The sequence below is a fragment of the Anas acuta genome, chromosome 1 (genome assembly GCF_963932015.1).
Source record: "Anas acuta chromosome 1, bAnaAcu1.1, whole genome shotgun sequence".
Classification (NCBI taxonomy): domain Eukaryota; kingdom Metazoa; phylum Chordata; class Aves; order Anseriformes; family Anatidae; genus Anas; species Anas acuta.
This window is the reverse complement of record NC_088979.1, coordinates 94,876,704-94,901,363: the sequence shown is the minus strand read 5'-3', so window position 1 is coordinate 94,901,363 and position 24,660 is coordinate 94,876,704. Positions and strand designations below refer to the sequence as shown.

Here is a 24,660-nt window from a genome sequence, read left to right as displayed (position 1 = left end):
CAGCACACGCAGCCTCTCGCACGGGTCACAGCATGTCACGAATCGCATTGCCCAAGCTTCTGCTGCTGAGGATGAGCCAGAGCTTTCATTTTGCTGTTGCAGCAATAGGCCTTGGGCTAGTCCTGGCTCTCCGGTGACCTGTTTCTCTCTCTCCATGCCCAAGTGTAGGTGTGAGAAAAAGCTTGTCTGAACCCTTGAGTGTTGATGCAAAGCACTGTTGCAGCCCTGCTCATACGCAGGGGCTAAGGGAAAGCAGCATGGTGCTGGCATGTGTGCTCAGGAGTTTCTGCTTTGTGCCCAAGCACTGCATGGCAGTTGCGTGGCTCACTCCCTTAAAACTTTTTTATTATTATTATTTTTTATTTTTCCTACAGGATCTTTAGGCGTCTCTCCTCAGAAACAGGAGCAAACCCTGGATAGTTGTCTGCAGAGTGAACACACTGGGAGAAAGAAAGGGCCTTCTGCTGTCTGTGAGATACGCAGTGTGAGTCAGACTGCAAAAATGATGTTATTAGGCAGACTGCCTTATGAGTGATTCTAACGACAAAAGTCTCAGACAGAGAAGTTTAGATTCCCTTTTGTTTCTTTACTTTCTTCCTTTTGTTTATTTATTTATTTATTTTAGCCTTTCCAGTATTTATTTTCTGATTGTTCTAAGCTTTTCGCTTTCTCCGTGCTCCAATGCAGCAGTGACTCTACATCCTTTGTGGCTCCCTCACTCTTCTCAGGCCCTTCCTCTGCCAGGAAATCTCATTTCCTAATTTTGCCTGAGCACCACACATCCCTGGGAGGCAGCCATCGCAGCCAGGGCCGCGGAGGCCCGTCCTCTCACAACGGAGCGTGCTTCAGACAGCAGTGTTGCAAGGCACTGCTGACCTATCTGCACTTCATCACTTGACTCACTCCACATGCGGTCTCTGTGCAGTTGTAACCACTTCAGGAGCCGGTTGTCTCAGAACCACATCTAGGTTTTGCCACTTGTGACTCACATACTGGCAGTAAAATTCTAGCTATTGCCCTATAATTGTGCCTGGGAAGCAAAAAAGATCCACGTTTATTGTGGTCCAATGTTCACGTTTTTGGCTCCCATCCCAAACACATGGTAATATGATTTGAGTAGTATCACCTTCAGGACAGCAATAAAAGCAATTGCCACTCCCATCCTGTGCTTCACATCCTGTTTCCACCACAGTCTACACATTAAGGAGCTCTTGCTGAGACAACATCACCCTGGGACAACCTGAGCCAGCCCGCGGCGGTGGCTGCTGGCTGTCAGTGACACCAGAAGACAACAGTGTCCTTCCCACAGAAGGAGAAGAGCTAGAGGAGGAAACCCAAGCACAGCGGGGTGCTGAAGAGCAGCACCACCTGTGGTGAATGCTGATAATCCCCATGAAAGTTCACAAAGACCTTTTTTTTCTTCCATGCTTCACTCCTGATTGCACCTAACCATCAGGTTGCATGGAAGGGGAGGGGGCTTACAGCAAGGGGAGATAACTCAGTTTTGCTACCCTGTGAATGCGGCCAATAGGAGGGATGTAGCCGTGGTGGTGTGGTTACCCTTTTTGCTGCATTACCAGCAGTCGGGGCTTTATTTCTGGACCATTGATATGATGAGCTTCTTGGATACTGACCTCGAGTTGGACACTTCTAAAACTAGTAGCTGGGAGAAACCATCCAAGCTCTGTCCATAATGTCCCTGAAATGGAAGAAGGAGGTGCCAGCAGAGGAGGAGCGTTTGTGTAGGGCCATGATTTCGTGAGGCACCCAGGGTGAGGGCACACACAATGGCAGAAGAGCAGGCAGTTTGACAGGTTGTCCCATGTTGTCCCAGCCGTTGTAATTGCTCATTTCCTCTTCCCCCTCCTCTGAAGATCTCCAGATAAAATGTGTCAGACTGAGCACCTACCACGGGGTTTAATGTTTCTTCAGAAGAGGCAGCGAGTGTGCACTTGTGCAGCAAGGTACTGACTGGTGCACGCTGGTCTGGTCCCTGCTGTAGGTGCGTGCTCGCTTGCTTTGTTGAATGGAGACTGTAACATCTTATAAAACAACAAACAAATCCAATAAAACCACAGCCAGGTTGCAAAATCCCTTTTATCCCTTCTTGAAGTTTTCACAGACTGCTTAGTTCTCTGCAGGTTCCCCAAAGTGCCAACTGCTCCTGTGGATAACTAAAGAGGAAAAATAAAGAGGAGGCAGGGTAATGCATCGCCTGTGAGTTCTCATTGAAGAAATCTTGAGAGGGAAGAGGGAAGTTGCCTGGAGATGGAGGAAGGAAGCAAGATCTCTCAGTGACTCGGGTCCTGGCTGTCTTAAGGAGAGAGCTGGGCAGCAGGTCTGGGTTTTCTGTGTGGCTTCTGGTCCCTGTGAGCAGCTATTGGGTGGATTTACTGCCTTTTAACTTGCCCAGCACTTGGCTCTGCTGTTAATGCAGTTTTGACGTGGCATCCAGGGGCTGTGCTGCAAAATGTGTAATGCACACCATGGCAAGGTAGCTCTGTTTGTTCCTTTATGCCAGCAGATCATGAGGTATCAGTTTTCACCACGTAACACCTTTCTTCAGATCAGACCAGCTCCTTTGCAGGCCTGGTGACCACAAGATAAGGTGATGCCCTTGTCTTTGACCCTGGTGAATCCAAATCGGAGGGTGACATCCCGCTCCTGCTGCTGCCAATGACAGACAGTACTGCCACCAGCAGAGACATTGCTGTTAGCTCTACTCCCACCCAAGCCTAGCCAGGAGGGTCTCCGGGGAAATGAGCTGCCCCACATAGCCACGACAGATGTAGTCATATTCCCCTGGAGGTACATGGGAAACAGGAAGAAAATAGGACAGAAATCTGAGCTGGGACAGCCCGTCCTTGAGATGAAGGGTGCTCTGTACAGACACAGTGGGAAAGAGGAAAAATATCCTCATCTAAAATCAAAAGTTCTGCTCCAGCAGCCAGACCAGCTATCTACCTACGCCTGCCCTCCCCCAGGTAGTGGTACGTGTGGGTGCTCAGGGAACACGTGAGAAGGGAAGTGTTGTGTTTGCCACACCAAACCTCGGTGCTCAGCAGCTGGTGCCCAGCGTGCAGAGAAGTGTCCTTTCACAGCAACACTTCTGGAAGTTTGGTTTCTAAAACGAGCATCTGGGAAAAGATCTATTGAGGCAAGTTTTGTGGCATAGGACCTGAAAGTACCTGCAGAAGTTTTTCTTTATGTCAGAGAACACACAGCAAATCTCATTTGAAGGCTGCCTCTGCTCCTGCTTGTCCCCCTGAGCCCCAGCAAACACAGCTTGGCTATTTGACATTCTTGTGCCTGGGCATAGCTTCAAGGGGGCTGGCAATTTCTGCATGTTGGTGATTTCTATGAACAGAGATCAGGAGTAAGAAATCCAAAAGAAAAGGTGCTAATGACTAACAATATATTATTATTATATTTAATAATATTAAATTACACATTTTTGCACATATTGAATTAAATAATCTGCTGTAAAGGAAGAAAGTCCTTTTGCTATTGCCCCTGTTCTGCAGTGAGCTCGTCATCACCACTAAAAACTTTGATTAGCATGAAGCAGTACATTCCTCATCTGCTTATTTTTATTCCACTTACATTTTTCATTCTGCTGCAATCACTCTCTCAATGTCAGGATTTGGATGGACAGTCTATTGGACTATTGCTGCTAAGGTGAGAGATCTTACTTTTTTTTTAGGAGGGAGAGAAAATAAATCAAAGTAGAGCAGGTAGTTCATTTTAGGTGTAAACCCTGCCACGGGCTGTCTGAAGGCTGTCTCTGTGGCTCCTTGGCTTGTAGAGGGTGGCTAACCAATGACTATTCATTCCATTGCTGCACCACAACTCGTGCATATTGAGGTGGAAAATGGTATAAGGATGGAAAGGATTTTGTGTTTTATTCCTCTGCTCTCTGCGTGCAGCTCAGGGTCAGAGAACTGAACTTATGGGAGTGGAGCTGCAGAGGCACCTACGGGGAGAGCTTGGCTCAAGCAGCCTGGAGAAGGGATCTGCTCTGCAGGTGCAAACTTGGTATGAGATTATTGTTTGCACTCTTTTCCCAGATTTGTTTTGCATTGTTAGGTGAGAAGCGGATAATAAATGCTTGAGAAAATACAGCTAGGGCAAAAAGTTCCATCAGATTGGAGGTCCCTACACCTGCTTTTGCCATGGGTCTGAATAAAAACCACAGGTTTGAGGCTTATGTGCACAACAATGAACCAGAACAGCTGCTGAATCAACTGTTCCCCAGACAAATTACCCTGCCACTTGAAGCTGGAGGCCGTGAGGAAAAAGGAAATAGGAGCTAAGATTCTGGGAACAATGGGTTAGATGCTGCGCTGATACGGCCCCCTTTGGCCAAGGCAGAGGGGTTATGCTCATTTCTGCTGAGCAAGGACCTGTGAGCTTTTGGGAGGCTGGGGAGAGAGGTCTGAAGGCCAGAGGTTGTGTTATAGACAGAAACCCTGGAGAAGGGAGAATAGTGCAGTGTGAGGAGGCAGAAGTAATAGTGCTGATGGGGTAGTGCCCCGCAGCGGAGCAGGACCTCCACATCAGGTAACTGTGCTCTGCTGAGTCCCTCCCTGATCCTTGGGATCAAATCAGAATGAATGCTTATGTTCAGGATTACGAGTCATGTTTTGCTCATATAAAAGTAAGAAAGCTACTGCATATATATAAAAACAAACAAAAAAAAATTTAATAACCAGAACTATAACATACTGGGAATCCAACCAGGCCTTAGCCAAAAACATATTTCTGTAAAGGCCAGCTGTGTTTAGGATTGTGTGGTGCCATGTAACTGCTAACATATTCACCACAGCAATACTGAATTAAGCATTTTTTAGAGTAAGTGCTCTCACATTAAGGAGTCACATTTTATTTTCCTCAGCTCTTGGTCTTGGAAGTTTGGTGAACCCTGACCCAATGTGTGGATTTTGTGGACTGAGAAGAGGAATTATTTCAGCAAGCCTGGGTGTACATTTGACAATAATGCACTATAGCCCAAACAGAAACTCTGGGCCTGCTGGAGAAAATATTGCATTAGAGTCTTTGGCCTTTCTTCTGCTAAACCAGATCATAGGGTCACTGTGCTCATTTCTAGATTTCGTATCATGCATTTTCCATTTATTATATGCATCTTCCCTTTTCTTTTATCTGAAGGACATCCATAAATGCTGTTGAAGGATGGCTTGAGAAAAAAAATGCCCTTGCAAGTCCTGCCCTAGAACAACCTAGAACAAGAATTAAGTAATTTGCTTGAGCATTCTGGCATAGCATGTGTCTTTGCTTCTTGCCATGTGAAGGCAGTTTCCTAGGACTGTTCCTCTGCTTGAACCTGTCCACGAGGTCAGCTAAGGGGACAGGACATCTTTGGTCTCAGGGAACAGACTCTTGCGTGTGTCACTGGTGAAATGCAGCGTGACCTTTCACAGCCTCCTCTGACAAGCAATCGCGTTTGTGCTGGTCCCTTGAGCAATTGCTTGAGAAAGGCTTCGTGGAGGTTTCACAGGCGTAGCTGATGGCTCTGGCTGGGTAAGGAGATTAGGGAGTGAGTTTGGCTTACCGATAACAACGTGTAAAAATGAAACAGGATGCCATAGAAATATGATATAAGATAATTCCAGTTATCAGCTGTAAAGAACGTTCTGCTTACTTCTGATTGCTCGTATCTTCTATTTTTATCGGCTTCCTCCTACTAGTCTTTGTGCATGTTTCCCGGTGTAGCAGGTCTGACCCAACCGACTGCAAATAAAGATAACACTGATAACTATAAAGTGAGGTGGGGGGAGCTCACTTCAAACTTGCACACTCAGGCTGCCTTTCACTGTGAAGTATTTTCCAAATGGAGTTCTTAGCAACAAGGGTCTGATCTCCCATACTGCCGCTAAGGATTTCTGTTGGGTGTGTGTGAAAGCTGCAGCAGTCATGGTCTTGACCAGAGTCTGGGCAACTTGGACAGGTTTCCAAGGCAGGCAGTAAAAGGGAGAAGAGGGACGCCTTGGACACCCACCATCCAGTGGCCACACAACCTTGTGAAAAACTGCCCTGGAGCTCCTCGAGTACTGTGTTCAGCTTTGGGCCCCTTGGTACAAGAAGGACATCAAGGCCCTGGAACATGTCCAGAGAAGGGCTACGGAGCTGGTGAAGGGCCTGGAGCACAAGTCCTGTGAGGAGTGGCTGAGGGAAATGGGGGTGTTTAGTTTGGAGGAAAAAAAAGGCTCAGAGGAGACCTTATTGCTCTCTACAACTGAAAGGAAGGTGTGCAGAGCTGGGGGTAGCCTCTTCTCACAGATAACTAGTGATAGGACTAGAGGGAATGGCCTCAAGTTGCACTACAGAAGGTTCAGGTTGGAAATGAAGAGACATTTCTTCTCAGAAAGAGCAGTCAAGCATTGGAACAGGTTGCCCAGGGAGGTGGTGGAGTCACAATCCCTGGGGGTGTTTGAGGAAAGGTTGGACATGATGCTTAGGGACAGGGTTTAGGGAGCAATATTGGTTGGACCAGATGACCCTGTATGTCTTTTCCAACCTTAATTATTCTATGATTCTTCCCCCAAAGCGTGAGGACTGACCTGCCCCTCCCAGAGGTACACTGCAGAATCTTGTCCACATTTGTGCTGTACCACAGTTATTCATAAATATTTTATACGTGTAGCTTTTGTAAGACACAACTTCCAGATTAGTCTGCAACTCTACAAAACTTCTCAAAATATCTGCATATGAAGGCTTTGACTTTGGTTGAGACCTTTGTGCATTACCATCACATCTCTGTTAATAATGTAGGGCTTAGATTCAGCATGCCTTTTTTCTATGTAATGTTAACATTTCTACACAGTGCCATGTGTATAAAACATGAGTAGCCAGAGAGCAATACCTGGAGGTGCCCGGAGGTACGTTCATTAGGCCAACCAGCAGCAAAGCTACCAACTGGAATAAGACACAGATGATGAAGCCGGGGATATTGAAGACTTGAGAAAAATGAACCTCTGACAGTTTCCCAAGGTATTTTATGTCCTCTGAGAAAAATCTCTGGAATTTGGGGCCAAAGAAAATACAGTGTTTGCCTGATGATTTTAAGCTTCTTCCTTCTCCCCAACAAGGAGGAAATCAGAAAATGTGATTGCTGTGTGCTGATAATTATGCAACAGGTTTGCTGCTGGCCTTTTGTGTATGGCAAAGGTGATTTGTGAGTGAACTAACCACACATTTCTAGGCACTCCTTGTCCAGCCAATGCTCCCTCTCCTGTTACACGAAGCTGGATACAGGCCCTGTGTCAACCCTCCAGCATTAGTCAGTTGTAATGACAAAGGAAGTGGCAATTGTGTAGAAGCCCTGAAAGATTATGTAGTTTGGCTCACACTTCACATCTCCTTGAGTCCTCCTTGCTGGGGGACTCATACCCCATAGCTGTTACTCCCATTTTGCCAGGCTGGATGTCATTTCTGGGAGTGTACCTGAACTCAGGTCCCCCCTGGGACAGGTCACCGCCCCCAGGTTGTCCCTCATTCCTGCCCATGAGGTGCTCCGCCTGCAATGTGGAGGTGCTGCAGCTGTGTGCAATGCATGACCAAGGGCTGCCGCCAGGATTGCTGCACCTAACACTGAAGCAAAGGTTGTCCTGGGTATTGCAAACTGTGGGAGTTCATGTGAGGTGAGGAATTTGTCCCTGACATTTTGGTGTTTCTCTAGAGCTAGGTGTACTAGGAGAGATTCCAGCACTCAGGTCTGGACCTTGTGTGGGTGTAGGGTATAGAAATGGGTTGGGTGAATGCGTGCCCATCAAGTAGTATTGGTGCTCTTTCTGTGAGCTTGTGAAAAAGATCAGGATAAAAAACATTGGAGGACACAAGTGCAGTCTGTAATTAATATTTTATTGTTTTGTGCAAGTGGAAAACATATGGGAGAAAGGACAAATGAAAGGATTGAAAGGTAATGTGAAAGTCCATGGAAGGAATCTATAACTGGCACTGAAAGGTGATTTGTAACCTGGTTACATAGGAAAATGCTATGACTAAGGCATAATTGTTCCCCGCTTATTATAATAAATAAAATGGCAGAGAAGAAAAAAAAAAAAAGAAAAAATGAAACTAAAAAGAAAAAAAGAAAAGAAAAGAAAAGAAAAGAAAAGAAAAGAAAAGAAAAGAAAAGAAAAGAAAAGAAAAGAAAAGAAAAGAAAAGAAAAGAAAAGAAAAGAAAAGAAAAGATAGAAGTTAAGTGATGCTGTCAATCATCCTTGTCACAAATAACTGCACCAGAGCTACAAAAATAAGGTGACCAACAAGTGCCTTGGCACAAAATGCCTGAAAGCACCTGAAGTGGAAGGGGAGCTGTAGGAGGTAGCCCTTTTGAAATGCTTAATGTTCAAGGTTTTAATGTAATGGAGGCCATTTTTAATGCAAGTTTGAACATTCTCATCAATGCTGCACAGGCCTGCACCTGGAGAGCCAACAAGAAAGAGCATTTGTACCCTCACAGGGGGGAGGGAAATACAAGCAATATACAGGCTGCATGGTGAGAACAAAAAAGAACAATGCCCAAGCCAAGAAATCAACGTTTTTCCAAAGCCTGGCTTTGATCTACATTCCTCCAGAGGAAAAAGTGACTCAGAAAATTAAGCTGATGGAGATTTTCCAAGCTGTTCAAGGCACTTAAAACATTCACCTTGCCCTCAGCTCAATGGTAGGCACCACATAAATATATTTTTAAAAATACTCTGTGTTTTTAATTGTTCTAAGTTCAAGTATTCTGGGAACACAAACATTGCTGGAATACTACTTTAATGAAAGTGCAGTGCTAAAGAAGTACCTATGCATGGAAAGGGAATATGCTCTGACTTGCATCCTCTGCCTGTCCAAATACTTGGGTAGTGATCTGTCCCTGCTCGGCCCTCGCCTTGCCTTTGAAGTGGTTGCTCTGCATGACTTTCTTTCAAGCCTTTCCCAATTCTTCTCACTCTCCAGTAGCTAAAAATGGGATGTGTATCTACAGAGCAGAAATAAAAGTCCCCTCCTGCCCAGACGTTGCTTCTTTGATCCCAAACGAGAAAACAGGCTTCAAGCTGGCTGGGTTGCTATTTTGAGCAATGCAACGTCCAGGGGAGACGTATTTCTGCCTGTTAGCAGAGACAGCTGATACCTGCTGCCACAGCAGTTGAGTTCATCTGCTGCCTTCCCCTTGCAGCTCTGTGGTCACAGCCCATGGAAGGAGAGAACGCAGAGGCCACGGACAGGAAAACCTCCTTGGCACAGACCTCACGTCAGATACTGCAAGAAATAAACAGCCGTGCTGAGTGGGGGCTGGTCTAGGGAGCTAGAGGAACGTCTCACAGGTTTCAAGTTAAGCAGTAACATAAGTTGCACCAGTGATTAAATGGCAGAGATTTGGGGAAACTACTCTTCACAGTGTGGAAACTCACTTTCCAACCAAGGGCTAGTACCTAGGTCTTGTGCAATAATCAAATGTGATCAAGACACTTGAGCCTGTATGTTACTGAGTCCTTGCACAAGGGTGGATATTGCTGCTAAAACCAACCTCACTTCACAAGCAGGAAAAACACAAGTAGTCTGCAAGGCTGCTCTGGGGGACCTGATGGGAAGTAGGGACAGTCACTAAAAAATTCCCTCTGAAGTCTGCATTATTCCATGAAAATTGTTTTTAGAAAAAAAAAAAAAAAAAAATCTTTTTCTAAAATCTTATCTCAAAGATGCAAATGATTCTCAGAGACACGGGTCATCCACAACACTGTACAATGCATATAATGATTATTCTACACTGGACAAAAATACAAAGGAAATATTTCTGCTACTTCTTCCTGGAAGACAATGGTCGCACTTGAAAATAATTGCCTAAACCATACTTGGCTGTTAAAGCCTCTAGCTTGTGCTTCATCCACATTGGTTTTAATTACACTGACTACTGCAGGCATTCATGCTGGCAACACCAACATTTACATTTTTCACTAGGTGAAGCTGATGAGCTCACAATACTCCTATTGACTGTGTCCCCTCTTCGATGACCTTACAGTGGCTCTAAGAAGGTGGTCGAGCACTTTTGCAGCACTAGGTCCATCACAAACCCATCAGCTTCACCGTGAGTTCACAGTTGATCAGCCTAACCTAGGCCAGCACCTGTGGCTCTGCAGATGTCATGGCAGCTAGCCTGGTTCATAGCAGGTGTCGCTTGGGTTGTCCCCATGCAAAGTTCAGTCCTTTCTCCCATTTTGCTAGGAACATTTCACCTCGGGAATCTGCGCGCTCGGCTGCTCCACGGCCAGCTGGTTTTCAAAGACACAACACAACTTGTAATTTTCTATGAGCTTGGCTTGGAAATACTCCTGGTCCTTCTTGTGCCAAATGTCTGTTGCGATGTACATGTTGTAGGGGTCGCGGGAGTCCTCCAGCTTCCTGGCACGGATGTTGGTCACCATGACTCCCACTGTGAAGAAGCCAAAGAGGCCGACCATCATCAGCACATAGATGATTTCAAGGCTGCCGCTGGCACTGCTAACCTGAGATGGGACAGAGCTATTGGTCTGCTCCAGTTGGTCTTGAAGCAGGTTGGAGAAGAGGGAGCTCATGGCTGTGTTGTTAGACAACACCAACATCTTTTTTTTCTTCTGTCCTTCGCACTTCTTTCCTTCTTAGCTGTAGTTTTTCTAGAAAATAAGAAAACCAGGGACATGCCATCAGACAAGACACAGTTTCCTCTGTACCCCTTACTGCTCCCCCCCACCCCAAGGAAGCTTTCTGAGGGCACACACAGAGGCAGGATGGCTGGTGGGGGCTGCGAGGTCCTGTTCACCTCCTCCTGCCAAGCAAGGCCAGCAAGGATGAGTCCATCCCTTGCAAATATTTGTCTTAGAAACCCTCCACAGTGTGATGTCCTCAGTCTCCACAGACACTGCTGCAGTGCTTCTCCACCCCAGCCGCTGGCCACTCACCCAGGCCCCCAGCCCAGGCCTACCCACTTGCCCCTACAGCCCATGAGCCTTACAGCCCTGAGGCCTACAGGCATGAAGAGTGTCTCCCTCCCACACCCCAACAACTGCTTCTAGCTTCGAAGATTGTTATTGTGGCTTCCTTTGGCCCTCTCTCCTCTACCTGCAGCTTAAGGACTGAATCTGGAAACAAAACCTCTGTCCCTTGTCTGCAGTGGAAATAACTCAGTACCTGCAGCGAGCACCTCATGTCCACCCCCACTGAGGAGCCTTGCCTTTCTTCTGCGGCCCTCACAAGCACATACACCATGGAAAGACTGAGCAAACAAACACCTGACAGAAATATATCCCAAGCTTATTTAATGCAACTCCCCATTTGCCCAAGGAAAGGGGTGCACAGGGAGTATGTAGCAACTGCATGCCCAGCAGTGGCTTTTGCTGACTGGAAAGGAAAAGCATCTCCCTCCATCCTCCCTCTCATGGGCAGAGAGGCCCAGTTAGTTCATGGCTTTCTCCTCCAAACCGAATTGCTGTGTCAGGAGATGGCTACAGCAAGAGGCACCTGGACACACAAAGCCTCCTAGCCATGGCACTCTGTGGGTCCTTTTCCCCTTTCAGTGCCATCTGTGAACCTTTTAACAAGAGCAACCGTATCAGCACTGCAGTCCCAAAGCCTGAGCAGCCAGGTAACATGACTGACAACCTCACTACAATGCTTAATTTAAATATCCCTAGAAAATTAAGACAACAGTTTCTTTCTGCTTTCGCCCATAGCATGTCTGAATAAGGTACTGTTATTCAAGGTGACTTCTGTGACAGCAATCTTGTAATAACTTAAGATGGCTGTCAGTGCTTTCTACAGTTTTAAATCTGTGACAGCAGGCCAGCATGCTAGCAAAAGCTTCTCCAGCATGCTTACCCTTTTTGTTTCCTCTTTTATTTTTTTAAAGAAGTACTATATTATATTCATTTATAATACATCAAGAACAAAATGAACCCTCGGGCAGAAAGCCACCAAAAGACCCAGGCAGCAATTACACCCAACATTAATGATGCAAAGATGTTGTGCAGGATCTCTGTGCAAGAGGGAGTTTCGCTATGCACACAGCCTCCAGCTGCCGGTAATGACACTGCAGTGGATATGGTGTGTCTGGAGGCTTCTCGGAATTGTCTGCACCTCGCAATAGCATAAATTGAAGGAGATGCGGAGTTAGAGGAAGCGAGAAAGGGACACTGGTCCTGTGACCTCCTGTCATTCACATGGAGAGTAGTAATTTACTCTGTTCCGTGTCGCTGTGACCAAATGAAGCATGCCATCAGTTCAGACATGAATATGACCAAACAATTGTATAAATTAACTGCTAATGCAACTGCCTATGCTGATTTTAGCTCCAGATTTGTCTGAACCATTTTACCAGACCTCTGAGCTGTGCGGTCATGGATTTGCAGCTGGGTCTCATTGAAAATCAGATGCCCAGCCCAAGATTATATGTATGTTCTGCGGTGAAAGCTCTGCTCTCCTCAGCATGCAGTCCTGGGGGATACGAGTGGCATCAGCCCACACCAGTTGAAGTCGGACTCCTTCCCTTGGTGAGTGGGTGACCCCAGAGAGCCCAGGTGAGGCTCCTGCAGGCAAAGATTCACACCACTCCAAGCAGTTCCTGCCATGAGGTGCCTCGCCAGCAGGAAAAATGAGCACACAGGGGAATATGCCTTGGTATTTCGGTTTTAAATAGAGCTGAGCCTGGGGGTGGCAAAGGGAGACAAAATCCCCCATACAAAACAATATTCTGATCCAACTCATTTCTTCAGTTGCATGAGTCAAAGCTACAGGAAATAACATCTTGGCAGCCTGAGCTCAATAGTTAAAATCTATTCACATTTCACAGCTGCTTTCAGATCCTTTAAAAGGGAAAGGAAGAGAAAAAGAAGCTTAAACTTTTATCTGAGATTACTCCTCCTATCTGTGTAGAACGTGTCAACACTGTAAAATGGAAAACTGCTAACAACTCGTTGCAATAACTTTGCCTGTGCAGGACCGGCCCCATTTCCATAACCACATTGGACAGTGATAACAGGAGAGGCGAAGCGGGGGAAGAGGCACACTCTGGTTCCCAGGGAGGAAAGTGCCTCCTGAAATCTCAGCAAGCATAAAGGGCTCACCCGTCACCACACGAGCCTTGTTCAACTCCACTGAAATCCATTCTGGGACTGGCTTAGAGCTGTACTGCACAGGACTGAGAAGAGCTGCCTGTGTCACTGGTCTATCCTATAACAGATGATAACATTTCACAGTCCCCAAAAATCTCTGTTCTCCACTCTCCCCAGGTGTATATTGATGAGCTACAAATTACCATCACTGTCCCAGTCCCCTTCTGTGGCTCCTTTGAGGTTCGTCCAAATAAAATTGTGAAAATTGTGCCTACCCCAAGATCTGTCAGAGCTGGTTTGCACTCCTGTAATCCCCCTGGGTTGGTGGTCCCCATCCAACATCACCCAACAAGAGCTTTCAGTGTGTGGCAGGGTGTGTGGCACCTCTCCTATCTGCCTGGGGGACAAGCACCGAGCAGTGCCAGTTCACTAGCTGGTGTTAAAAATTGCCCGGAGCAAACATGTTAACAGTTCAGCAACTTTTTCACTGGGCAGCGATTCAGAGGGAATTCCCTAAGGTTCATAACAGGCTAAGCCACATCCTGCTCTCAGGTGCCTTGCTGCTTTTCCATCTGTTACACTAAATACAGGTCACATATTTACCTCCAAAGCAGGAGATATCTGTGCAAGTTTCTGTCCAAATCCCAAGTTTCTCAACAGTGCAGATGGTGGGAGATGGAGAGAGACCTCCTTGAGTCACATCTCCATGGAGAGGGTGGGTTTAGGACATCAGGCAAGATGCCAAAGGCAGGTTTCTGGATTTGAGGAGTGACCAAAAACAGGGGTCTAGGAGACAGGTCTACACCATAAATGTCCCTGGCTAGATGGGGATGGCCTGCAGTTTCTACAATCAGTGGACGAAGGAAAAGTATCTGAAGGTAGCTTAATCGCCCCTTCCAAAGCATTTTAAAATATTGCTTATGAATGAACAGGGTCTCAGCAGGTGTATAACTGTGCATTCAATCCAATTTCAGTGAAAATTGAAGGATTCTAGGACAGCATTTGCTTTCTCTGTCTGCTGGCTGGGATCAGGTCCCACTCTGCTCATGCCCAAGCACACCAGAGTCTGCTCGCACTGGTCATCCCCTCAGCACCTCCCACCCTTCCTACAGGAGCACCTGCTGCTCGCCCAAATACCTTTGGCTTGGGCAAGAGCTGTGGGGTGCAGGAGAGAGAAGGGAACGGAGACCTCTCGGAGGTCTTACACCAGGGCTCTTTGGCTTAAAAGGCTGCTTGTGGTGGAGGGCTGAGATGGCTGAGCCCCAGGAAGACCCAGCTACCCCCAGAGCCACGAAGCAGGACATGCTGTGCAGCCAGAGGATGGAGGTGTGTGGGTAAGCATGGGAAGGCCCCACTCACGTCACATCTCCCTGCCAGCCCAGGGGCTGTCCCTGGGCACAACTGAGGCCACATCTCTCCAGTATGACGATGCTACGACAGACTGACTCCCACATCTTGATCTCTTGAACATCCAAGCGCTCAGAGCCGAACAGCTGGAGCTGTGGCAGCCGCGTCCCCGCTGCTGAGGAGGCGGCGCGGTGACGGGGGTGCCGCTGCAGAGCTGCAGGCTGACACTCGAGTTCAAGCAGAGCAATTAGCAGCTGCCGAGCATCTGGCACTTATTATCGCTCCTGTCTACGTTGCAAACATCAGAACTGGCTTGCATCTGGCCGGCTCCCAACAGAGGCAGAAGGGAGCGGGTCTGCGTGCTGAAAGGCAGGCTGCAGCCTGCTGTCCCAGCCTGGCTGCCTGTGTGCATGGACGGGGTGCTCCCAGCCCGGCTGGAGCCCGGGGATGCCAGCTGCAGCCCCCTCGGCTTCGCCCGGGGCTGGCTCCCAGCAGCTGAGCTTCGGCGGGCCCCAGCGGACCACTAGGGCTTGAAAAGTAAAGAGGAGATTTTCTGTCATGTCATGTACCTCGGCGACGTGACTCAGCCCAGCGGGAGTTTTGTCCTCCAACACTGTGTGGGCAAGCTGATTCGCCTTGGCGAGTGGTCCTTCTCTTCCCCGCCGAGGTTAAAATCTGATATTCCTTACGCAGACAGAGGTGGATGTTAAATGGCAGATGCTCTTCCCCTGTTACTGTTTCCTCAGCTCTCATAAATCAAAAAACCTCTATTATAATTTGTGCCAAGCAAATGTCTCCAGCAATCTTTCTCCCCTTGCTGTCAAGAACATCACTAACCAAGGGACTCCCGAGGCACATCTACCTTTAAAATATACTGCAGAAGCAGCTTGTCAGGAGCTGATAACGCACAGAAAAGCCTGTACTATACTAGCAGCAAAAGCTAGCACAGCACGTTGCCCACCTCCCAGCACTGCAAAGCAATTATAAAGCTTCTCCGACATTATAAAGCAATGGAGCTACTGACCTCCCCGGCTCATTTCCCTGCCTGTTCATTACAGGGATGGGTAGGTCAGACAACTAACTTTCTGGAGGCCAGAGCATTGCACAAAAGAGACCCGTTTCTTCCCTCCAGCTCCTGGAAATCGGTGCAAGAGTGCAGCACTGCAAGCCCATCTGAGATGGTACAAGAGAGCAGGCAGGGTTGTGAGGATGGATTTGCAGGTATCCACAAGATGCACGCACCTCCTGCAACCCCCAGATTTCTCTAACACCTCTGCAGCCGCTCCAGACCAGTCCTCAGGACACCCATCACGACCTGCCTGAGCACCACATCAAAATGCACTTTAATGCACTTATAATTGCTCTTCAGAAAGCATCGCTCTAAAATGCAGCACCCACGTGGTGGGTGCAATCATTTCTTTCCCAAAGCACCGGGGAGAAGCCCAGACCCCTTACGCAGGCTGTGTACGTACCACACAATTCCTGGGTGGAAAACCCAGCATCCGCCCCAAACAACAAGCAGTGAAGTTTATCCTCCCAGATGCGGCTGCCCTGGGCTCGCACCCAGCCCAGCAGAGCAAGCAAACACCGGCAGGGCTGTAACAGCAAACAGAAACCGTCTGGCAAAACCCCTGCTGCCTCTTCTCCTCCATCACTCAGCCCTACGGCATGCCCCTTGGAGCCTCTCTGCTTTCCACCACCCCGTGCCCTCGTCCCCAGCCCGGTACAGACCTGGCAGCTCAGCTCAGCTGGGTGCAGGGCTCCAGCCCTCGTGGGGAAGGAGAAGGGGGAAGGTGGGAGCCCCGGGGAGCACCTGGGCTGGTGCCTCTGGGGTGTCTGCGGGCAGAGGCTGGCTCCTGGCTCCTGCAGGGACAGCAGCCCAGCCGTCACTGTCCCCGCCGTCCCCGGGATCAGTGCAAAAGGTAAGAGGCGAACAGGAAAACACCCAGGCTCACCGGGCTGGGGGAGGGCAGGAGCCCGTGGCGTGGGTGCTGGGAGCCGGCCTCCCGCTGCAGGGTGCGGGCACCGTCCTGGCCAAGGGCGCGGGGCTGGGAGGTGCTGGGGGGCACCTGCGGGGGGCACCCAGCCCTGGTGGGTGCTGCTGAGGGGTGCAGGGGAGGCAGCTCAAGGGGAGGCATTCCCAGGGCTGCACCATCAGCCCAGCACGAACAGCTTGCTCCGAGGGGCATTGTCTGACCCCTACCCATCACCCAAAAAGAGCTGCTTTCTGTTGGGGAAGAGCCAAGGGGAGGTTTATTACTGCACACTTGGAAGCTATAAAGTGAATTTGTTAGCTGTGTAGGGCAGCTGAATTTAAAACACATGCGGAGGGTGCTGGTGGTGTGGATAGCACAGACACAGCTTCCCCAGGGCTGTGCATCTGCTTTCAGGAGCTTCATTCTTTTTTTTTTTTTTAGAGGGGTGTGGGGTGTAGCTTGTGCTTGCACTGCCTGGGGTATTGCTGTGTCCCAGTAAAGAAGAAGGCTGTTAAAAGGAGATGCTGTAAGGGTGGGCAGTGGCTAATTAGGGAAGCAGTGCGCCGCTCGATAAATAAATTGGTCAAATCCTCTGGCGATGCAGAAGGGTTGAAAATAGGGTTAGGGCACTGTGTCTGCGGCTGCTGAGGGCAGGGTCCTGCCCCTGCCCCACTCAGCTCCTGGTTGGTGTGAGGGCACCGAAACCCACCCCAAGCTGGAGAGGTCCCAGCAGGAGATGGGGCAGGAGGAGGAGAGCGCACATCATCGGTGACAGCAGGGAGCAAGCAGCGGGGCCCTGCTTCCTCTTCGCGGGGGAAATTTGGGGTAAAATGAGATCACTTCACTTCCTCTTCCCATGGCTGAAGGACCAGGAATGTGTTGGGAAAGAGGATGCCTCAGCGTGGGCTGGCAGTCCTGACCTTCCTTTTGGAGAGGGAGCTGCCGGGATGCAGGGGAGGCATTTTGAGACCAGGCTTAGCAACAGCAGCCCCATTCCTTGTTATTTCCCTTGCTGGCACGAAGGACAAGAGGCCATCGAGAGCATCTGGTCCGTGCTAGGGCAGCATCTGCCAAACTCAAGCTAAAACATGTGGACACAGCTCAGGGGCTGTGTGGGACCTCGCTTCCTCCATCAACCCCTGGCTCTGCTAAAGCTGAGAGCGGGACTATGTCTTTGTTTCACAAGACCAACTCCATTAGTTCATTATTTTTTAAAAATCACATCCACATAACTTCTATTTGACTTTGGTTAGACCTGAGAGGAAGATTACTGGTTTTTTAATTTAACAAAGGCAATATACAAAGGCTGGGCTCAAAGCCACAAAGCCACTCCAGAAGTTTCTTTGCCCTCCTGGATCTATCACTAGCCCTAGGTTTCATTTTCTTCACCGTAATGATGACATGTGGAGTGACTGGATCTGTCAGAAAGTGAACGCGGGTCAGCTCTGGAAGGTGATAAGGGACATTTCACAAGCACAGGAGGTTGCAGATCTGAATCCATCTGTCTGGTGGTGGGAGGGAAATTTTATAAATTGGTCTCAGTGTCGTTTTCAGGAAAGAAATGCTGAAGAAGGTGTGGGGAGTAGAGAAAATAGTTTATTCTTTCAATGACTCTTCGCTCTTTCTTAGAAAGGTTGCTGCTGTTGCTCTTGCACATTAAGAGATAAGGTCTAACTTATTGCCATCCCAGAAATCATTATCTTTGGCAGTTTCCCATATATCCTTTGTTAATCCCTCAAAACCAGGGGAAATCACTGGAAAGCTGTGCAAACTAATTTTCAGAGCATTTCTGGGCTGCCTGTCAAGGCCCTGAGAAGAAATGAAAGGGCACTGAGTAATTCAGAAGGTGCCTTTGGTCTCCTCTGGCCCTGCAGTGACCTGAGCTGGGCTCAGCTCCCCTCTGCTTCCTCATGGCTGGCCGAGGCAAGGAGAGGCCAACCAGGGCTCCAGCTCCTCCCCTGTTCCTGGAAGACCTTCCCACCAAATGGCCCTGTTGGGTCTTGGCTGACCCCAATGGGTCCAAAGGGTCTTGGCTGGCCCCTTTGGGGGCCTCTGATTCAGCCCAAACGTTGTGGAAGTGACTTTGAATGGGGGTGATCCAAGTCATCATGCAAAGGACGGGTTTCCAGGAAAACCACAGCATGAGCTTTCCGTAAGTGAAGCTAGGTTGTAAACTCAACAGCTAAAGTACCCAGAATTGCACGCCACATTCAGTGAGCCTGGCCAAAAGAGCGACACTAATTCAATCGCTGCAATCCCAGCACCAACTCGAGTGCGTCCAAGTCCTAAAAGCCAGGCCGTGGGCCACCTGCTGCCCCTACGTGTGCACGACCTCTGCTATCACACAGCAGCACCACGGAGTTGCCCTTGGCTGTAGAAGCAGGAGCAGCGCCAAGCGGTGCAGCTGCAGCAGAGCGTGGCCTTGCGCTGGCTGCAGAAGCAGGCTTGCAATTTGCAGCCTGCCAACCAAACGCAATTTTGACCATAAAACCCCACGATGTCATATTAAAAATGTGCTGACACCTGCAGCGTTTGGAAAAGGCACTGGATGGAGAGGCTTCCAACCCCCACAACAAGGTTAATTTCAATTCCCTTGCACTGAAGAGTAATTCCTGGATGCCAGTAGAGGCACAGAGGCTGGAGCATTACATTTTTATGGTGATGATTCAGATGAGTCATCCCCAATCAGCAAGCAATCACTGCTTTAATGACCAGACAGGGAAAATTGGGTTTAGTGGTGACCTATGCTGCAGTTTGTTTTTCCGACCATGCACCAAGTGCTGTGGGAAGGCTGCATTGTCAGCTACAAATTCACACACACTCCAGATCATGGCTCCTGGCTGTGGCTATCAACTCCAGCAGGACCCATGTGGCAGTTCCCACTCCTTTCCAAAGACAGCAGTTTGGGCAATCTGCACCTTGTCCTTGCTTGGTGCCAGACAAACACCTGGATACAACTCAACAGCCACAGGCACGCTGGCATCCAGCAGCAGGGCAAGTTGCTTACCAAATATTTCATTCCTTTTCTTTTTAAACAGACTGTGAATAATTTTTTCCACAAATAGATTGAGTCTGGTAAATAAAAAACAGAGGTTTTTTTTTTTTTTTTTTTTCATTACCCACCAGGCTCCCCTACAAATGCTCAGTCCTATGAAAAGGTGTTTTGAAAATGCTGTTTGCATGGGTGAAAACGCCATTTATATAGGGGATCTCTGTTTCCCTCTGCATATTTGAGACAGAAAACAACAAACCCCATGTAATTCCTCTGTAGAATTTGCTCACTTTTGCCTCCCTCAGAATATTTGCTCATTAAAACACTGGACTGGGTCTGTGGCCCTCTCAAGGGTTTCCAAGTCAATCTTAGCATGTTGTCCAAACCCATCCAAAGTTGCAATTTAAAAAAAAAATAAAAAAAAAAATAAAAAGGTTAGTTGCTGCCTCACTTCCTCGCTTGTGCTGGCCTTGCTCAAGGTGCTCAGGTGCCCCAGCAGGGGCTCACATCCCCCCCAGGACCAGCCCGCAGCATGTTGGTGCCCTGCTGCTGCCAACCTGCAGCCACCCTGCAGAAAAGGAGTGTGCCTGTCTGACCCCACATACATGGTACAAGGTCTTAAGGGTGTGGGAAGCCCTAGATGAGTCTCTCCTTGCACAAAAAGAGGGAAAAAGAAAGCCATTTTCCTCCTTTTTGTGCAATGAATCTAAGAAGTCTTGGAGCTGTGCAGGCACAGCCCGGGCAGCCTGCGGGGTGCTGCCCTGGGTAGTGGGTGATCTCCTTGGGAAGCCACCAGGCAAGGCTGGGCACCTCAGGATCCAGTGCTCAGCTGGGTGACAGCTTTGGTTGGGATCACAGCCCCAGAAGCCCTTCTTTTCTCAGCCACTGTCAAGGAAGGGCAGGGGGGGAGCAGGAAGGTCCCAGGTGCAGCCAGGAGGAGCCATGTGTGCAAGAGGCTCTCCACATCTTCTTCCTCGGGTTGTCTGCCTGGGATGAGGTTCCTGTTTGCTGTGTAGGCATAAAGAAAGTGAAGCTACACACATCTTTCAAAATAAAGGATCAATCCGAGCAAAGTACAGCTAAATAGCACTTCGGGCGTTTTGAGGGAGGATTTAAAGATGCTGTCTGAAGTTCTCACTTACACCAGGTAGAAGTACAAAAGCTATATACCCATAAAAAATAAAGCATTATGAGCAAAGTGTCCATAAAACAGCGCAGTGGAAAAGCACTACAGACCTCCACACTTTGATGCCGGTGTCATGCTAACACTAATTAGAGAGCGGAAAATACTGTAAACTTTCTCCTCCTTTGTAGTGCACAGAAGTCGAAATTCATGTCAGATTTCATTAAGAAAGAAAAAAGGCACGTCTCTGAAGAGTGTGCACATATCCAGTGAAGGCTTCAGGACATACCAAGTAGAGATGAGAGCAGATGACTGGACAGGGGACATTGCTGCTTATCCCACCTTCTGGTAGGGTCAGGAAAAAAAACTGGCAAACCACAATCCTGGCTCAATCAGGTGGCAAAACCCAAAGGTTACACTCTGGACCCCCCAGTATTCAAAAGTCCAGTCATTAGTCACAGAATCACAGAATTTCTAGGTTGGAAGAGACCTCAAGATCATCGGATCTCCAAGCAAAGCCAGTCTTGCACACCCAAATGCCTGTGGGCAGAGGAGGGTTTGTATTGGCAGTGATCCACGAGGAAGGATTTTTGGAAGCCACAACAGAATCCCTGCATTGTTGGAGCCTTATTCTTCCTCCTGATGTTTGAAGTATTGAAAACCTGACAGGTTTGCATTGTTCTCCTTCGATGCTCTTGAACCTTTGGCTTTTCCTCCTCTGAATCCAGCCACCTCAAGGAGCATTTTATACCCATGCTTTTATCAACAGGTCTCCCCGTACACCAAAAAGCAGAGATGTTTTATGCTCAGAAACCAGTTTTGCTGTCAGCACTGCCAGCAGAAAGCAAGATCAAAGATCCTCTAATGGTACAGAAAGAAATAGCTGTTCAAACGCCCCTTCCAATCTCACAAGAATTTGCACTAAATTGCTAGGTTAAGGTCGTGAGAGGAGGCTCCTCCATGTGCTAGGAAAGGCATTCTCAAAAATGCACTCGTTCAGAGAAGGAGCCAGGTCATGGGGGAAGGGAAACCTTGCATCCTGAGAAGCAAAAAAGCAAAATACCTTTCCAGTCATTTAGATAAAATAATCGAAGCTATGTCCTCACACACGCCACCCACCGCTCCCTGCGCTTGCAGGTAATGTAAGGCCCAGCGTTGCCTGCATTATCAAGGAAGGCTTTCAAAGGCAGAGCTATTCCGGACTCTTTTTTTCTTCTCTTATCCTTTTAAAGAAGAAGTGTGTTTTGCAGCAGGTATAGATAAGCTTTTCCGCAGAAGCAGGCACACAGATCTCCCCGCTGTGGTCTTTTTTTCTCCCTTGAGCAAACAGCAGATGTGGGCAGTGTGAACACGCTGCTGCCCTTCAGGAGCCCCGAGATGCTTTCTGTTTCTGGTTCACTGACTCATAGCTGGCCACACTTCCTCCAGCTATGCCCTGGCAGCCTATCTGAGGTCTTCACAAGAAGCAGAAAGGTAGAAGAGCCTCGTGAAGGTGGATGGTGGTTTGCAAGAGAAGTGTCCCCGATGCAAGCACAGACATGGGGCTCCCCCCATGCCATGAGGTGAGATGGAAGGGGGAGCTCGATGTGGGTATGGTGAGCAAGCAAACTGCCTGCTGCTGAGCACCTCTGCGGTTCAAGGAGGAAAGCTTTTGATATTTGCAACCTAAACCAGACAAAGCAAGCATGAACCACAACACCCAGTTTTTCTTTGATTGGAAGGATCCCACCTAGCCCTGAATATCAGGTAGCTGTTTGGGCTATGCAACAACTTGTTTGTAGCTTTATAATCCAAAGAGTAAATCATTCTTTGGTTAGCACATGAACATATGTAGGATATCTTTCTTCTGTGATCACAACCAAGTAGAAGGAAATAAAAGTCCTGGGGCTTGGGAACAGAAAGTACAGAAAAGGCAACACGAGAGTGGTGTTGCTCCACCTGGAGCACTTTCTGCCAGGTTCCTCTTCACTTTGCCACACATTTCACAGGAGAAAAGCAAAAGGGTGTGGGCTGACTCAGAAGACATGAACATCTGACAGGGCACACAGCATCTCAAATGCCTTGAAGTAAAGGCCAGCTGTGAATCATTTCTTCCAGGAAACATTGACCAGCTCCTACGAACAGCCATAACTGGTCATTTCTTTTAACCCGGTATTTTGCCTTACAGTGGTCAGGGCAGGCATTTAGGGAAAATTGGTAAGAAACTGGTGTCAAGCTATGCATCCCTTGGTACAGCCCCTCAGCTGCAGCAGGCACTCCTTGCACAGAGCCACACGCTGTTAGATGATCCCCTGCCTCTTGCTGAAATTAGAAACAATAGTGACCTGCACAAACTAAGAACACATTAAAAAAAAAAAAAAGAAAAAAGAAATCTGCACATTTCCCTAACTACAATGTCTGCAGGAAAACAAACACAGAGGTAGCATTGACTAGGCATACTTCTGTTGGGACATTTCAGCTTTGTGCTGAGCCCACTGATGCAGTAAATGCAGTGCCTCTGGACCACAATGGCATTGCAAACAAAAAGATGGAGACCACAAATTTTTCTAGGACTGCAACACTACTGCAGCATGTGTTGGGCCACAGCATCTTACACAGTGCCCGTCCCTGCCATACCCAGTGGTGTTAACACAGCTGCTGACATTTTGTTCTCTGGTCTGGAGGAAAAGCACAGCATCGCAGGATCATCTAGGCTGGAAAAGACCTGCCAGATCACCAAAATTTTCACCATCCTACCAGACCATGTCTCTAAGTGCCATGTCCACACACCTTCTAAATACCTCCAGGGATGGGGACTCCAGCATTTCTGAGGGCAGCCCGTTCCAATGCTTGACCACCTTCCTTGGGAAGAGATCCTTCCCGATATCCAACCTAAACCTCCCCAGCACAGTACGAGACCCTTTCCTTGTGTCTCATCACTTTTCACCCGAGAAAAAAAGAGACCAACAGCCCCCTTGCTGCAGCCTCCTTTCAGGTAGCTGTAAAGAAGCTGCAGGACTGATGGACACGAAATCCTGTCTTTACCAAAATCACCAACTAGTTCTCCTCCATTTCAAATAAAATCATCTCTTGGTTATTCCCTACCTGGAGCGAGCCTCCCCAGCTCCCTGTGGATGCAGGAACGCAGGTCAATGATGCGTGGGGGTTAGGAGCTGGCTGTGCTGGCGTGGGATGGAAGGAGCCTACCTGCAAGCATAACAAAGCTTGCCATGGGCCCACGTTATGCAAATGGACTTTGTCAGCACTTAACTCCTTACCTCAGAGCAGGGCCTGCGATGCAGGGTGAGGAGGAGAGCAGCGAAATGAAGCTCAATGCAAACTCCACCGCTCTGTTCTTCGAAGCAACTCCTTCTCTTCCTTTCCTATATCAGCACCGCGAGTTTTAATTGCAACTTCCTCATTGCAGGGACCTCATCTTTCAGTTACCTAGAAAACCTCTCACAGAGTTTGGGCACGATATACTTGGAAGCAATGATGATAATTAATCTGTCTTGAGGTTACCGTCCCTCTTCAGCGCGTTTAATGAATGACAGAGATGGAGCTCCCAAGAAGTGCCAGAGGCTGCAGCTCCACCTAATGACATTGCTGAAAGCAAACCTCGAATGCGTGCGGAAAGAGATTAATTGTGGTAGATACGCTGTCAGCGCTGCACTCCAACTTTTATTGCCGGCGATCAGGAGATGTGAGCCCGAGGCTGCTGAAAAAGGCAGAAATGAAGAACACGAAAACCAACAGTCCGCGTGGTTAGTGGTCAAAGGCAGCGATGGGGAGAGCGATACTGAAACATAGCCCAAGAGTTTCGTGCCAGTCCCCTGAAATAAATGGCCTGATGATTCTCAATATCTACACCATCAGCCTTACAAGCCAGCCCCTTAGCATGTTGGCCTGGTTTTTGGTTGGTTTTGGCTTTGTGTGTGCATGCATGTGTGTGTAGTTGGGGTTTTATTTTGGTTAGTTTTTGTTTTGTGCAGACATAAAAGAAAGAGGGAGGCAGAAGCGCACCAGCAGTGCCGGTTCAGCAGAAGGACGTGGGTTCCCAAAGTGGTTTGTGCACAGGACGGGCTGACAGTTGTGATTACAAAAGGCATACCCACATAACCTGGTGGCTTCCTAATGGCCATGAAACAT

At 48.3% G+C, this 24,660-nt stretch overlaps 1 protein-coding gene across 1 annotated transcript; it reads right to left on the bottom strand.

The window, feature by feature from the left end:
• Positions 1-8,350: 8,350 nt before the first annotated feature.
• On the bottom strand, positions 8,351-24,328 carry KCNE1 (potassium voltage-gated channel subfamily E regulatory subunit 1). The gene is made up of 2 exons (XM_068688620.1): positions 23,790-24,328; positions 8,351-10,661 (listed from the first exon to the last, which is right to left on the bottom strand). The coding sequence occupies exon 2, from the start codon at positions 10,608-10,610 to the stop codon at positions 10,230-10,232; it is 381 nt and encodes a 126-aa protein (XP_068544721.1). The 5' UTR covers positions 10,611-10,661; positions 23,790-24,328; the 3' UTR covers positions 8,351-10,229.
• Positions 24,329-24,660: the final 332 nt, after the last annotated feature.